We start from the raw sequence: 14,757 nt of genomic DNA, 5'->3' as shown, positions 1-14,757 counted from the left end.
CGGGCGACTGCAGGTGCCCTGGTGAAATTTCAGCGGTCACTCGCGCTGTAGCCACAGGCCGGCTCAGCGCGTCTCACGTCCTTTGAGGTGAAGCCCTCCGAAGAGCCGTCAATCCCGTCTCACTCCCGTCTCCGGCAATCCATCCAATTCGTTGACCTGTCCAGGGCAATCAGTGCGTGCAGTGCCCCGCCAGCCAGGAACAAACACACCTGCGGATTCCCACGTCCGAATCGGCGGGCGGACTCACGGACGGCGCAGTCGGCATGGAACCATGCGCCGCCATCCATGCCACCGCCCGTTGGCTCTGATGGCATTGGATGGACCCCACCACACCCCCCCACCAGACATTTTCGCCCATATTATCCCGCTCACGCAACCGGACTGTCGCGGGGCTTGGAAGTTTTTCGCGCTTCAACAACGACTTTTGGTCTTGTTCACTGAACCTCTCAGTTGACTCTCGGGTCAATTGTACCTCTGCTTCGCATCCTAATCATGGCCACCATCATTCTGGGCTCCCAGTGGGGTGAGTGACCGCCGTGCCTGCCCCGCCGCGCCCGCGCCGCGCAATGCGACTCTGCATTCGGCACGTCGCGGGGCATTGCGAGGGGCATCCCGACGGGCATCCCGAACTGACCGCCACGCGCAGGAGACGAGGGCAAGGGCAAGCTCACCGACATCCTCTGCCCCGAGGTGCGCCTTTGCGCCAGAGCCGCTGTAAGCTGAGACGTCTACCCCGATCCTGCGATTGCTGCTGAGACCGACGGACAGGGCGGCCACAACGCTGGACACTCCATTGTGTATGTTTGCGACGCTGCTGCGACACCCCCCTTGCGACGACAAAGACTGACGGCGATGCAGGGCGAATGGAGTCTCTTACAGGTATGCGCGCGATCCGACCCAACCCGCTCCGCCGCCCCGACACTGACCCGTCAGCTTCCACCTTCTTCCGTCCGGCCTGGTCAACCCCAACTGCGTCAACCTGATCGGCTCCGGCGTCGTCTTCCACGTCCCCAGCTTCTTCAAGGAGCTTGCCGAGTTGGAAGAGAAGGGCCTCAAGACCGACAACCGCATCCTGGTCTCCGACCGCTGCCAGGTCAACTTTGACCTCCACGCCGCCGTCGACGGCCTCGAGGAAGTCGAGGTGAGCAGAGTGCTCGCCACCACGGGATCCCGCTGACACGCGACAGCTCGGCGCGCGCAAGATTGGCACCACCGGCCGCGGCATTGGCCCCTCGTACAGCACCAAGGCCGCCCGCAGTGGTGTCCGCGTCCACGAAATCTTCGACGAGGCCACCTTCGAGCGCAAGCTGCGCCAGCTCGCCAGCGGATACAAGAAGCGCTTCGGCGACCTGCTCAAGTACGACGTCGAGGACGAGATTGCGCGCTTCAAGGAGTACCGCCAGAAGCTTGCGCCCTACTGCATCGACGCCGTCCAGTTCATGAAGCAGGCCCAGGACAACAATGAGAAGATCCTCATCGAGGGTGCCAACGCCCTCATGCTGGACATTGACTACGGCACCTACCCCTACGTCACCAGCAGCAACACCGGTCTCGGCGGCGTCGTCACCGGCCTGGCCCTCAACCCCACCAAGATCGACCGCGTCATCGGCGTCGTCAAGGCCTACACCACGCGCGTCGGCGAGGGCATCTTCAAGACCGAGGACCTCGGCGAGGCCGGCACCAAGCTGCAGGAGATTGGCCGCGAGTGGGGTGTCAGCACCGGCCGCAAGCGCCGCTGCGGCTGGCTCGACCTCGTCGTCCTCAAGTACTCGGTCTCCATCAACCACTACACGGCCCTCAACCTGACGAAGCTCGATGTGCTGGACACATTCCCTGTCCTCAAGGTGGCTGTCGCCTACAAGTCCCCCGAGGGCGAGGAGCTCGACTACTTCCCCGCCGACCTGGCCTTCCTCGAGAAGTGCGAGGTCGTGTACAAGGAATTTGAGGGCTGGCAAAAGCCCACGACCCACGCCAAGACCTACGTACGTGCCCTTGACAAAACAGACAGAGCTGCTGAAGTAGAGACTGACGGACCGACTGCAGTACGACCTGCCTAAGCAGGCTCGCGAGTACATCGAGTTCATCGAACAGTACACTGGTGTAAGTGGCAGCCACGTGAGCTATTTCGATGGCAACTTTTGCTGACATGGAGCGCAGGTCAAGATTAGCTGGATCGGCACCGGACCCTCGCGCGACGACATGATTACTCGCGCGCAGTAAGCGGAACGAGGTTGGAGCTCGTGTATCCAACGGGAGTCGAGGGGGTGGAGGCGGCAGCGGCGGATACAGGATACCAGGGCATAGACATGGGCGCTCTGGCTGGCTCCAATGGCTCGTAAATACGGAATGGGATTGCTTGGAACGGGAACATGTGCCGGGACTTTATGGCCGGTATAGATTTGGTACAAGGATAGACCTTGTTTGTCAGTTGTACGCCGTCGGCGTCTTGCCTCATGTTGCTCCTGTGCCCGGCATTACGACCCAAGGACGAGAAGTGTAGGCGCTCATCGGTCTCCGGACAGCCATTGGTTTTGATACGATGCATTAGCATGGCCACAAACAGCGCACAGCCAGTCTGCTGCACCACTTCCTGCCACTGCGGGCGAATAGATGCTTCGGTTCACGGTTTCATGGCTTATAGTCGGGCGAAGCTGCTAGCTACCTGGACAGTGCTTCCCGTCCACGATCGGGCCACATTCTTCAAGGTGCTCCCCAAACGAGGCCCTTGTAAACTCTCGACGAAAGTTGAGGGGCAGGTCAATCTCGTACTTGCACCCCAGGCAGTGGAAGCCCGATTCGACTTGCTGCGTCTCGCTGTTCAACCACGGAACTCTACAAACGGCTGCGAATCGAAATGGGTTCCACGGACCGTCGTCAGGCGGGTCTTCCAATTTTGGTGGATGTGTGTGGCAGGCAGCAGATGATGCAGACCGACCGGACGCAGTGCCTTTTGCATTGTAGGCTTGGACTTGCGCGACGCGAGTAGCTTCCATGTAGCGGTTCATGGCAGCCTCTGAGCCGTGGTGCGCGATCCCGGCGTGCCGCGCGGACGCATAGTCGACGAGGACGACGCGATGTAGCTTCTTCTCCCTCGGCGTGTAGACCCCCGGCAGAGCACGAACGTGCGGCAACGCATTGACAATCTGGCCGCTCAGGCCAAACTTGCGCCGCGCGTGGCTCGGTCGCAGCGGCAGATACTGCCTCCTTGACGTGAAGCACAGGAAGCACACCCGCGCGCAAGCGACGAGATAGATGTAGCCCGCAAAGTCGCCACAGGACTCACACTTCCACGTACACAGCGCGCCGTATAGCGCGCCGCAGGTGACCCATTGCGCGCAGCCAATGTTGAGCGCGGCGCAGAGGGCGTTGGAGGCGTGGCGGCTGATGGCGCGGTACGTGGGCGAGAACTCGACGAGCTGGGCGGCGCGTCGGTTTATGTGGCGGAAGGAGATGACGGTGCAGAGGTCGAGCTGTGCGAGGACGTGGTCGAGGAGCTCGAGGGGGAGGATGTCGAGTGCTCCGAGGGTGGCGTGTGCTGGGGACTGGTCGGGGTTTATGGTGAGGATGGGTCTCGCGGAGGGGAGCTTTTCGTCGAGGAGGTGGTCATCTAGCTGGAGGGTTGGGTACGTTATATCGTCTAGCTCGGACATTCTTGCTGTCAGGCATGGTGGCTGGGATCGATGGAAAGCCGTTTGGGGATTGGAGCTGCAGGCTGCCTCCCGTCGTGAAGGAACCTGGAAGGACGGCGTGGGAGGCGAACAGCTGGCGGGCGCTCTGCTTCCAGGTGGGTGTGGAAGGCTGCTGGTTGCCATTATGTCATCCAACACCGGGGCCTAGCGGTGCTCGCCGCCACAGGCAGCAGCTCCAGGTGGAGAATCGTCAACCAATCGTCACATCACTTGGAGAGCTCCAGCTCCATTCACCCATGGCATGGCAGCTATTAATGAGCCTCAGCGCCATGTAGTCGCGGGCCCCGACTGCTCTCCTTCTTTCGACTGAACTCATCAAGAAAATCGGAAATCGGAGTCGGCGCCTCTGAATCCAGCAGCATGAGTCGCGCGAGCCAAACCCAGGACTCCGACGCCCAGCGTGAAGAGGAGATTCAGTATGGCGCCTCCGACATGACCAAGGAGGAGCTGGAGGACAAGTATGTCGCCATCCACGCCTGTGTGAACGGATCTGTTATTGACATTTCAGATATCCCAACCGCCCGAGGAACCACTCCAAGACGCTGGCCTTTCACGATCTCTTCTTGGAGCTGTTCAACCCGCTCAACGAGAACAAGAAGCAGCCGGCCGGGGGCCCGGCTCGCAAGAAGGGCCCTCACGGCGCCCACAGTCTGTCCCCCCAAGAGCAGCGCAGGCACATCATAGAACGGTTCATCACAAGATGGCGCAAGGACGTGGGCGACGACTTCTACCCTGCGCTGCGCCTCATCCTGCCAGACAAGGACCGCGACCGTGGCGTCTACGGCCTAAAGGAGAGCGCCATTGGCAAGCTCCTCGTCAAGCTCATGAAGATTGACAAAAACTCCGAGGACGGCTACAATCTTCTACACTGGAAGATCCCCGGACAGACCATGGCCGCGCGTCTCGCGGGCGACTTTGCCGGCCGCTGCTTCGAGGTCATCTCGAAGCGCCCGATGCGGACCGACGTCGGCGACATGACCATTGCCGAGGTCAACGAGCAGCTCGACAGGCTGGCGGCGTCATCAGGCGAGGCCGAGAACCTGCGCATCTTTGAGACGTTCTACAACCGCATGAACGCCGAGGAGATGATGTGGCTGATTCGCATCATCCTCAAGCAGATGAAGGTGGGCGCCACGGAAAAGACGTTTCTCTACCTGTGGCACCCCGACGGCGAGGCCCTCTTCAGCGTGTCCTCGAGCCTGCGCCGGGTGTGCTGGGAGCTATACGATCCGGCGGTGCGCCTCGAGCAGGAGGAGGCCGGCATTTCCCTGATGCAGTGCTTCCAGCCGCAGCTCGCCCAGTTCCAGATGCCGGCGTCGTTTCAGCGGATGATTGAGCTGCTGCGCGTCACTGAAGAGGACCCCGAGTTTTGGATCGAGGAAAAGCTGGATGGCGAGCGTATGCAGATGCACATGATTGAGGATCCGGATCACCCTGGCAGGATGCGGTTCTGCTTCTGGTCGAGAAAGGCCAAAGACTACAGCTACCTGTACGGCAACGGGTTCATGGATGGGAACTCGGCGCTGACCAGGCATCTGAAGAATGCATTTGCGTCGGGCGTACGCAATCTCATTCTCGACGGCGAAATGATCACCTGGGATATGGGAATTGACAAGATCGTGCCGTTTGGAACCCTCAAGACAGCTGCTCTCTCTGAGCAGCAGAACAAGTCCAACTCGGACGCTGCAGGCCACCGTCCGCTGTTTCGCGTCTTTGACATTCTGTACCTCAACGACAAGCAGCTTACGCAGTACACGCTGCGCGACCGTCGACGCGCCCTCGAAAAGGCCGTCAATCCCGTCCACCGGCGTCTCGAGATCCACTCGTACACGCCGGCAACATCAGCCGACGCCATCGAGCCCCTCTTGCGAGAAGTCGTCGCCAACGCCTCCGAAGGTCTCGTGCTCAAGAACCCGCGGTCTATGTACCGTCTCAACAGCCGCAACGACGACTGGCTCAAGGTCAAGCCCGAATACATGTCCGAGTTTGGAGAGTCACTCGACTGTCTCATCATCGGCGGCTACTACGGCTCAGGTCGCCGCGGCGGAATGTTGTCGAGCTTTCTGTGCGGGCTGCGCGTCACGCAGAACCACATCCAGGCAGGCGCCAATCCCGAAAAATGTTTCAGCTTCTTCAAGGTCGGCGGCGGGTTCCGCGGCGAGGACTACGCGGAGATCAGGCACCACACCGAGGGTAAATGGATCGAGTGGGATGCAAAGAACCCGCCGTCCGAGTACATCGAGCTCGGTGGCGGCGAGGCCAAGCAGCTGGAGCGGCCTGACATGTGGATCCGGCCCAAAGACTCCGTCGTCGTGTCCGTCAAGGCCGCCAGCGTGGGACCGTCCGATAGTTTCGCTCGGGGCATCACGCTGCGCTTCCCGCGGTTCCGCAGGCTACGGCTCGACCGCAGCTGGGACTCGGCGCTCAATGTCGAGGAGTTCCAGGAGCTCAAGAAGAGGGTCGACGAGGAGTCCAAGGAGAAGGCCATGACGGTCGAGGACAGGAAGAGGAGGAACCCTAAGCGCGTGAAGCGCGAGATTGTCATTGCGGGCGAGGACGCGGCGCCGGTGGCGTTTGAGGGTGAAAGGTCGCGCGTCTTTGAGGGCTTGCAGTTTTGCGTCTTGTCCGAGTCACTCAAGCCGTACAAGAAGACCAAGACGCAGCTCGAAACCATTGTCAAGGAAAACGGAGGCGCCGTGTCACAGCGCGCGGGCAAAGACATGGTCTACATTGCGGACAAGAAGGTCGTCAAGGCAGCCAGTCTCATCAAGGATGGCAGCGTGGACATTATTCGGCCTCGCTGGATAAAAGACTGCCTGGAACAGGACGACGGTGCCGCGTACTTGCTTCCGTACGAGGAAAGCCACTTGTTCTATGCGACTGAAGAAACGAGGGCCGGGGCAATGCACAACACGGACCAGTACGGGGATAGCTACGCAAGAGACGTGTCCGTCGAGGAACTGCGCGAGATCATGGCCGACATGCCCAAGCTCGAGAGCTTGGACGCTTTTGATGCGCCGGCCTTCCTGCGGGAGCTGGAGGAGCGCCAGAAGGGCCTGGGCGAGATGCGCAGGTTCATGTTCCAGGGGTGCGTCGTGCACTTTAGGCCCGTGGAGGGGACGAGCGAGCGACTGCTGGGCAAGCTGGCGCGCTATGCCAAGTACGCTGGTGGTCGCGTGGAAAATGAACTGGATGAGGCGGTGACGCATGTAGTCGTTGTGGGGGACGATGCAATGGAGGTGGGCGACGTGGCGGATCAGGTGCGCAAGGAGGTGAGCGGGCGACGAAAGATACCCCGGGTGGTGAAGGGTGCGTGGGTGCAAGAGAGCTGGACGGAGAAGACGAGGCTGGACGAGGAGCAGTACACGGTGCAGTGATGTTGGAGCCTGAACTCTTGTAGGATTACTGTTTACTATGCGATATAGCAAGCGCGTTTCCCTCATCAAGACCGCACATCCGACATGCCATCTCCGTCAGTCAACGCCAACTTGAAAACACGCTTACACGCCCCTCACTTGCCCATGGTCAAATACAACCTATCGCCAATGTCGCCCAGCCCCGGCTCCAGCATGCCCTGGTCCGTGAGCTTGCCATCCAAGCCCGCGAGCCACAGCTCGGTGCCGTCGGGCCACTCGCCGGCGGCCTTGCGCACGCCGTCCTCGGCGCCGAGGACAGATAGGACGAGGACGCGGCGGGCGCCCCACTCGCGGAGGGTCTGGATGGCGGCGGCGCAGGTGCCGCCCGTGGCGATGATGGGGTCGACGATGACGGCGAGGGAGGCGGGCGGCTCGGAGGACTGGGCGGCGGTGGGGGTCGCCGAGGTGCGGCTGGGGAGGTTGTTGTAGTACTCGACGGGGTCGAGGGTGGTTTGCTCGCGGTACATGCCGAGGTGGTGGACGGGGACGGAGGTGGGGAGCATGGTCTGGACGGCTGTGAGGTGGGAGGTGAGTTAGTGAGCGAGTGAGTAAGTGAGTGATGGCAGTGAGGCGAGCGGATGAGTGAGTGAGCGGAGATGTTTGCTATGCTTTGCTTTGTTTTGTTTCGCTCTGCTGTGCCCAGTGGAGGAGTGAAAGGGGATATGTGAGGGTGCCAGGGGGGTTCCTCTGCGGACGGGACACGCACCGTCTACCATGGCGAGGCCGGAGCGGAGAATGGGCACGATGCACATTGTCTCGGGGTTGGTGGTCGTGGTGGTGTAAGTGAAGCCGAGGGGCGTTTGGTCCTACAAGACGTCGATTTCATGTCAGCGGGAGCTTCTCGCCTGGCCATCTATTCCTTCACAACGAGGCTATGCCCGGCGGTGGAGCGCAGCGGTCCCTCTCTCTCTTTCTCAGAAAGAAAACAGGTCTCGTAAGGAAGCGAGAGCTCGGATGGGGAGGACGAGAGGTCGTGTACGTACGCTCGGGCCCGGCGCCGCCGTGAGGTTCTTGGCCAGCGCCTCGCAGGCAACGATGAGGGCAATCTCGTGGACGAGCGCCTGGACGGCCTTGGAGTCGGCGGAGCGGGAGCGCAGCTGACCCAGCTTGGCCTGCAGGCAGGGGTGCGTCGAGACGTGGACGTTGGGCGGGAGATTGGCCATCGTGACTGCTTGACTGGTAGTTGCTACTGGTATTGCTATCGTGGTGTTCGTTGGGATAGCGGCGTGGTGTTGGCTCTTAAGGAGCGAGCGGGTGGTGCAGTGGTTTGAAGTCGCAAAGCTATAAGTGAGGCGGCGGGGGGACAGGCTCGAGCAGTGGGCATCAGTGCATCACGGTGTGATGGGGCGGCGTGGCCGAGGAGAGGGAAAGGGAAGAGAGAAGGGAGAGACGAGGAGGGGAGCGGGAGGCGTTATGAGTACCGGGCTGCTGGCGCGTCGGTGAGCGGCTGGAGGCGCTGATTGATTGACCGCGATTGGATTGGATTGGAGGCGGCCGTGCCTCCGGGTGGTATCGCCCGTGGACGGGCATGGAGCTCAGGGTGCATGGAGGTGGCCAGTGCGGGGCGGGGGAGGGGCAGAGGTGGTGGATCAGTGGAAGGCACCCCCCGGGGAGGGGACGGCAGGACGGGTTGGGGGTTGCAGGGGCTTACTGTACCGGTTGGACGGGCGGGCATGGGCACGTCTCCGGGCAGCCAGCTGACCGCCGCGTCGCCCTCCAGTGCCATGAGGCGCCATCGTGAGCAAACGACTCACCTCCGACTAAGATGTTTCGGAGGGCGTAAATTCCCTGCCCACTACGTACACACACAAGTTCATCGGAGGCCACTCCAGTCTTTCCCTCCTATGCAGACGCTGCTGATACGGATAGAGGATGCAGATAGCGATGCCTGCACCTGCAGCAGCCCCGCCCCAGGGTCCCCGTCAGTGAGGTGGGCGCTATCAGCCACCAACCTGGAACTCGACACTGGCCTCCACTGGGCGCCCGCGTGTGTGCCGGAACCGTCGCCGATGGCCACCAGCAGCCCAGCCCCAGCCCAGCCCATAATAGGGCGGGCACTCGGCAAATGGTGGGCCGGCCGGTGGGCTCCGGTGACGGCACCACAAACGCCCGCGAGCCGCATACCCGGACCCATTGACATCATCCCTCCCGCCAGGAAATAAAATCCAATCGATCTCGCCTGGCCACAAACACCTTGCCTCAACATGACTCCCCGTCGCCGCCCGGCACGACATCATCCAAGATGAGCGCGCGCGCCTCCCCCTCCGCGAGCGAGCCCCCGCGCGACGCCTCCGCGACCCGCCTTCGGCCCGTCCGCGAGTCGGTCGCCTACGACGCGCCCGGCTGCTACCGCAATGTCGACGACGTCCATACCGCCGTGCCCGAGGCCGACCCCGAGTCCGGGTACATGAGGCGGATCACCTCGGAGGAGTGCCACGAGTGCGAAGGCGATGACGCGAATTCGCCGCCAGCTCGACGGCGCAGCTCCGACCGCCAACTCGCACGCAAGACCAGCTCGGCCAGCAGCCGCCGGCTGAAGCGGCGGGCCAGCGTCGTCGACGAGGACCGCTACACGGCGCCCGACTGTTGGGCCAACCTCGACGAGCTCGCCGCTGCGTCGCCCGTGCAGAATGTCACCGACGGACCCATATACCGACATCACAGCCTGGAAGAGACGCGCAGTCGCGACCAAGAGTATCGCCGGAGCCACTCTTCCCGCAGGCAACACGAGGGTACTTCGCCGCCCGAGCTGCCCGACGAAAAGAACCGGAAACGAAGACGTATATCCTCGCTCGCGACCCAGCTATATACCCTCTCATACCTCGTCTTCTTCTCTCTGCTCGGCACCCTCGCGCGAGTCGGCCTCACCGCCCTGACGCACTACCCCGACACGCCCGTCATCTTCACCACCATCTGGGCCAACTTTGGCGGCAGCCTCATCATGGGCTTCCTTGGCGAGGACCGCATGCTGTTCCGCTACGAATGGGGCACCCCGGCGTATGATCAGGTGCTCGAGCGGGCAAAACGCGAAGACGAGGAGAGTGCCGGCGCATCGGGCGGATCGGGGGGTGCCAATGGTGTCGCAAAGGATGCCGTGGTGGATCTTGCGGCGGCAAAGAAGGCGCATCTTGCGACAAAGAAGACGATCCCCCTCTACATAGGCCTGGCTACGGGCTTCTGCGGCAGCTTCACGAGCTTTTCGACTTTTATTCGCGACGTGTTCCTGGCCATGTCCAACGACATGGTGGCGCCTGGATTCGGCACGCAGGCTGTGAGTCGTAACGGCGGGTACTCCTTCATGGCGATGCTAGCCGTCATAATCACAACGGTCTGCCTCTCGCTGGGTGGCCTTTTTGTCGGAGCACACATCGCCATCGCGTCAGAGCGCTTCATCCCGTCGATACCGTTCCCAGTCACGCGCCGCATCCTCGATCCGCTGGCCGTGTTCCTCGGCTGGGGGTGCTGGCTCGGCGCCGTGCTGCTGTCCATATTCCCGCCTCACGACAACTGGCGCGGGCGGGCGACCTTTGCGCTCGTCTTCGCGCCGCTGGGCTGCCTGCTGCGCTTTTACCTCTCGCTGTGGCTCAACGGACGGTTCGCGTGCTTCCCGCTGGGGACCTTCACCGCAAACGTCTTCGGCACGGCGGTGCTGGGCATGGCCTGGGACCTTGCCAATGTCCCCGTCGGCGGGCTTGTCGGGTGCCAGGTGCTGCAGGGCGTCGAGGACGGCTTCTGCGGCTGTCTGACGACGGTGTCGACGTGGGTAGCCGAGCTGAGCAGTCTGCGGAGGAGGAACGCATACGTGTATGGGACGGCAAGCGTGGTGGCGGCGTTTGCTGTCATGGTGGTGGTGATGGGCGGGCTGCGGTGGACGGACGGCTTCGCGGCGCTCAACTGCCACTGACCCTGCTTGGGACGGCTAATGTTAATCTGATAGAGGAACACACGCAGTTGCCATGCCTTTGAAGTGTGAATGCGCTGTCGAGGTGGCTTGGGTGGTCAGCCGTGCACCCGCTTAGTGGCCGCTGGGCTTGTGTATGTGGTGAACATTTAACGTACCTACGGTATTTGAGCCTGGCGGACGGGGCCGGGGGTTGGCTGAGGAGCTGCAGAAGGGTGGTCGCCTGACGGGGTCTGCTGGCCAGCTGTCACCAGCTGCCTTGCCATCCATGGATAGGTTGGCGAGCAAGAGCGGCCCTGAGGGTAGGTCAATGTCAGGGCAGGCACTTCCAGCCTGTCATTCAGTGACTGGCCCTCTGCTACATTGCTCAGCTTCCCTTCTGCACTCCGCAGGCCAAGGAAGCGCACTCTTTTTGGTACATCCTCCACCTCGGCTGCTATCCTTCCTCATCCTCAAGACGCGCGCCGACACTACTTCATCTTTATCGCCTCGGGCGGCTTCATCCCATCTTCTAGGTCGACGTGATGACCGACTTTCGCCATCGTCCCATCCTGAAACCGAGATGCGCGGCTCGACGGGCAGGCCAGCCATGCGATGGGATTCCGCGCATCCCGTGCTCCAAATGTTCCGTCGTGGCAGTACGGCATACCTGTCCTTTTTCCATTATGTGCGGCCGTGATACTGACGACGGCTTAAAGTACTGCGAACCCGCCTGTCGCAATCGCGACTGGCAATTTCACAAACGGGAATGCCTTGCCGACCTGCCGGCCGAGCGAGGCCCTCCTGTCACGGAAAGCAACGTGAACAAAACGAGCTTTTGGGGCATGGAACCGGCCACTGACATCATCAACATCGAGAAAAACGAAGGCATTGGATACCAAGACGAACTGCGTCTGCTGCTCACCGGCTGTATGTGATCCAAGTGATCCAATCATGCCTGTCGGTGCCTACTGTTGACCATCCACGCAGTCAGTAGCTTCCGTCACCTTATTTACTCCATCGTCAAGTTGCCCAAGGAGGCCGATCCACTGCTCCGAGTGGTTATCAATGAATGCAGCTTTCCTCATGGCATGCGGGCATTCATGGGCCTCCTTCTGCTCACGGACAGGAAGCATGACCCGGTTCTCAACGCAGAGGCTTTCATCCACATGTGGTACTCCAGCCGCGTGTCCCGGGCGATATGGGAGCACATAACCGACGTCGTAGGCCCGAATATCGAGGCTGTGGTACGAGGTATTGAAAGAAGAAACAGAATGGAGGGGTACTCCGACAATGAGCAACTCTACCACTACAGACTCCTTGACCCTCTAATCCCGCGGGGAGGCTTCGTGATGCTGGCAATTTTCACTCAGGCGCAGTGGTGGGAAATTCGGAAGCGACTCAAGGAGCCTGGAACTCTCCCGGCGGACAAGGCCACAATCATTCGCTTCTTGGACGTCCGGAAGCATTCGAACTCCTCGGCCGTGTACAAAGCGAGGATGACTAGCGCGAGGCTGATGACTCTCAAGAAATGGCAGTACGATGGCTGCCTCTTGCCGTACGGACATCCGCGAGATGAGTTCGACACTGTCAACCCGTAAGCGTCCCAATGCACACCCCCGAGGACGTGACTAATCCAACGGGAAAAGATTGTTCTTGCACGAGCATGACACGTTTCCTCCTGGCGCGACCCAGGAACCCATGGGAGAGTGGCCCATGGAGTTCCTCGACAATGCCGACTCCCCGGCCACCGGCGACGTCTACGGCAAGCTGTTTTACTACCTGCGTGACTTGCTTGTCCAGTGTCAGCTCAGGCTGAAGACACTCGTCGTGGACGTCGACCTCATGACCTCGCTCCCGAAGCCATTCGTCGGGTAGGACGCTGATGATCTTTCGGAGTTTCCATTCGACCGGATCAGTATCGGAGACGTGTGGGATTTCCACCCGCTTCTCTCACTCACTGCATTTTCGCGCGTCTTGGCGCACCAGGACGAGAACCCAGCCGCAGCGCTGCTGGTGCATACAGGCAGCACAGTGTATCACAGCGACCCGTCGGTGGCCAAGGACCTGGCCAAAGAGACAGAGTTGATGAGCAGGGAGACGAAGACCGTTCTTGACGTATACGCTCCACTGCGGCCAGCTGATGTATCCCAGCACGACCCCCAGTACATCCGGCGCGAACTGGGCCTTGTGATGTGGCGAAACTGGGATCGCTTCGCGGCCAAATACTTTTCCTCCCCCGCGCGCTGGGCCTTGCGGTCGCTGATGCCGCTGGGCAACCCAATCAGGGAACACCAGAGCGTGTTTCAGGCTGGGTTCTTGGGGTTGCGTGCCCGCGACAAGCACAAGGTGGTGTCTCGCTGGCCATTGCGGCTGGTACACAGCTCAAACGCCAGGCCGTCCCTCCTCGAGTTCAACCGCTACATGAGCTGGGGTATTGACGCTACTGGCCTCACCCTTCGCTGGATCGAATGGACACTTTCGGGACAAGATCTCCCCGAAAATGACTGGTATACGTGGATGCACTTTGCTCTGGAGAGGTCTCCGGAACAGTATACCCGAGAGCTTGAGGAGACGGTCCGCGGCTTGAAAGCCGCCGGTGGTGGCAGTGGCGAAGACGTCACGAACCGGCGCGTGGAGGAAGGCATGGGCAACCTGAATCTTGGCACGAGAGCCAAGGGGGCCACGGAAAACTCCAGTCACACCGTGGATTTCGCTGATGATGTGGGTAGCGACGAGGAGCAGACCACCGTGGCTGGCAAGACCGCTTCAGCTGGTGGCCGTCGTGCGCCTGGCCGTGTTTCGACTAGTGACAAAGGCTCTCACACCGTTGACGTTGACGAAGTCTCGGAAGAAGAAGAGAACCAGCCCAAGAAGAAGTCCAAAAAGAAGAAGAAGAAAAAGTCCAAGGGCTAGAGCGAAGACGCGTGAGCTCAAGCAACGCGGGGAAGCGAGGCAGCGGAACAGATTTTGAGTTAAGCGTCTTGGCTAGTATGATAGCATATGAATAGAAGCGGATAGAGGTAGTCGCAACTCTAGATAGGTACTTCCATTGCAAATTTGGTACGGCCCCGAAGTGGCTACCATGGTGATGCAATCATCCCAGCAACCTGGAAGTGGCCGGAGTTGGCATCTGCCCAAACCCGCCGGGGGATAGGCGGAGGGTTCCCCGCATCCCGCGCCGCAACGTTTACGCCACGCACCGCCCGACCCCTGAACCCGTCTCCAGACCTTCAACGGCCATCTAAGCTTAGTGACGGCGGGGTAGGGGACAGACACCCACCTCTTCTTCAAAGCCCCGGCATACTAACGTGGCCGGTCTACGGGGTAAGCACGTTTTGGCTAGTCAACTAGGTATAATGTATACGCGTATAGGGTGGAGGGGGAGGCGCGGGGTGATGGTGGGCGGCTCTGCGCACTTCTCAAATACATGGCATGGCATGTGAGTGCCGCGGCCAATGGGGTCCTGGGGATCCGGACAGGGCAGAGCGAGGCAAGGGGAAGGACGGACAAGCGGAGGGCGAGAGGAAGTGGGTTGAAGAGATGCGTGTGTGTGCCGAGGCGCCGGGAAGTTGCCGGTGGATAGCGTGGCTTCTGGGCTACTGTCTCCTGCGCGTACGCGAGGATGGGAGGGAAGGGAAGGTTTGGAGGTGATGTAGGTACGTATAGCATTGGACTTGGCGGTCCGGGGGGATTGGGTCATGGGGGCGGCGGAGGGTTGATTGACGTGTTTTGTACGAACTGGCGTGAGGGGTAATAATATCGGTAATGT

The 14,757-nt window shown here is 61.0% G+C and overlaps 6 protein-coding genes across 6 annotated transcripts; 4 read left to right on the top strand and 2 right to left on the bottom strand.

The window, feature by feature from the left end:
- Positions 1–492: 492 nt before the first annotated feature.
- Positions 493–2,220, top strand: PLICBS_002127 (uncharacterized protein; the record flags this gene model as incomplete). Its single annotated transcript, XM_018321757.1, has 8 exons — positions 493–523; positions 647–714; positions 769–797; positions 859–879; positions 934–1,141; positions 1,188–1,982; positions 2,044–2,100; positions 2,158–2,220. 8 exons carry the CDS (start codon positions 493–495, stop codon positions 2,218–2,220), a joined length of 1,272 nt encoding a protein of 423 aa, XP_018179236.1.
- A 434-nt stretch (positions 2,221–2,654) lies between these two features.
- Positions 2,655–3,650, bottom strand: PLICBS_002126 (uncharacterized protein; the record flags this gene model as incomplete). Its single annotated transcript, XM_018321756.2, has 1 exon — positions 2,655–3,650. The coding sequence occupies one exon, from the start codon at positions 3,648–3,650 to the stop codon at positions 2,655–2,657; it is 996 nt and encodes a 331-aa protein (XP_018179235.2).
- A 399-nt stretch (positions 3,651–4,049) lies between these two features.
- Positions 4,050–7,066, top strand: PLICBS_002125 (DNA ligase (ATP); the record flags this gene model as incomplete). Its single annotated transcript, XM_018321755.2, has 2 exons — positions 4,050–4,147; positions 4,198–7,066. The coding sequence occupies 2 exons, from the start codon at positions 4,050–4,052 to the stop codon at positions 7,064–7,066; spliced, it is 2,967 nt and encodes a 988-aa protein (XP_018179234.2).
- A 134-nt stretch (positions 7,067–7,200) lies between these two features.
- Positions 7,201–8,268, bottom strand: PLICBS_002124 (uncharacterized protein; the record flags this gene model as incomplete). The annotated part of the gene is made up of 3 exons (XM_018321754.2): positions 7,201–7,619; positions 7,812–7,911; positions 8,089–8,268. The coding sequence occupies 3 exons, from the start codon at positions 8,266–8,268 to the stop codon at positions 7,201–7,203; spliced, it is 699 nt and encodes a 232-aa protein (XP_018179233.1).
- A 1,079-nt stretch (positions 8,269–9,347) lies between these two features.
- Positions 9,348–11,009, top strand: PLICBS_002123 (uncharacterized protein; the record flags this gene model as incomplete). The annotated part of the gene is made up of 1 exon (XM_018321753.2): positions 9,348–11,009. One exon carries the CDS (start codon positions 9,348–9,350, stop codon positions 11,007–11,009), a length of 1,662 nt encoding a protein of 553 aa, XP_018179232.2.
- An 821-nt stretch (positions 11,010–11,830) lies between these two features.
- Positions 11,831–13,901, top strand: PLICBS_002122 (uncharacterized protein; the record flags this gene model as incomplete). The annotated part of the gene is made up of 4 exons (XM_018321752.2): positions 11,831–11,915; positions 11,976–12,582; positions 12,635–12,859; positions 12,905–13,901. The coding sequence occupies 4 exons, from the start codon at positions 11,831–11,833 to the stop codon at positions 13,899–13,901; spliced, it is 1,914 nt and encodes a 637-aa protein (XP_018179231.2).
- Positions 13,902–14,757: the final 856 nt, after the last annotated feature.

Source organism: Purpureocillium lilacinum (assembly GCF_023168085.1).
Source record: "Purpureocillium lilacinum CBS 284.36 DNA, scaffold_2, whole genome shotgun sequence".
Lineage (NCBI taxonomy): Eukaryota > Fungi > Ascomycota > Sordariomycetes > Hypocreales > Ophiocordycipitaceae > Purpureocillium > Purpureocillium lilacinum.
Note: the sequence above shows the minus strand (reverse complement) of the source record. Positions and strands in the feature narration are given on the sequence as shown.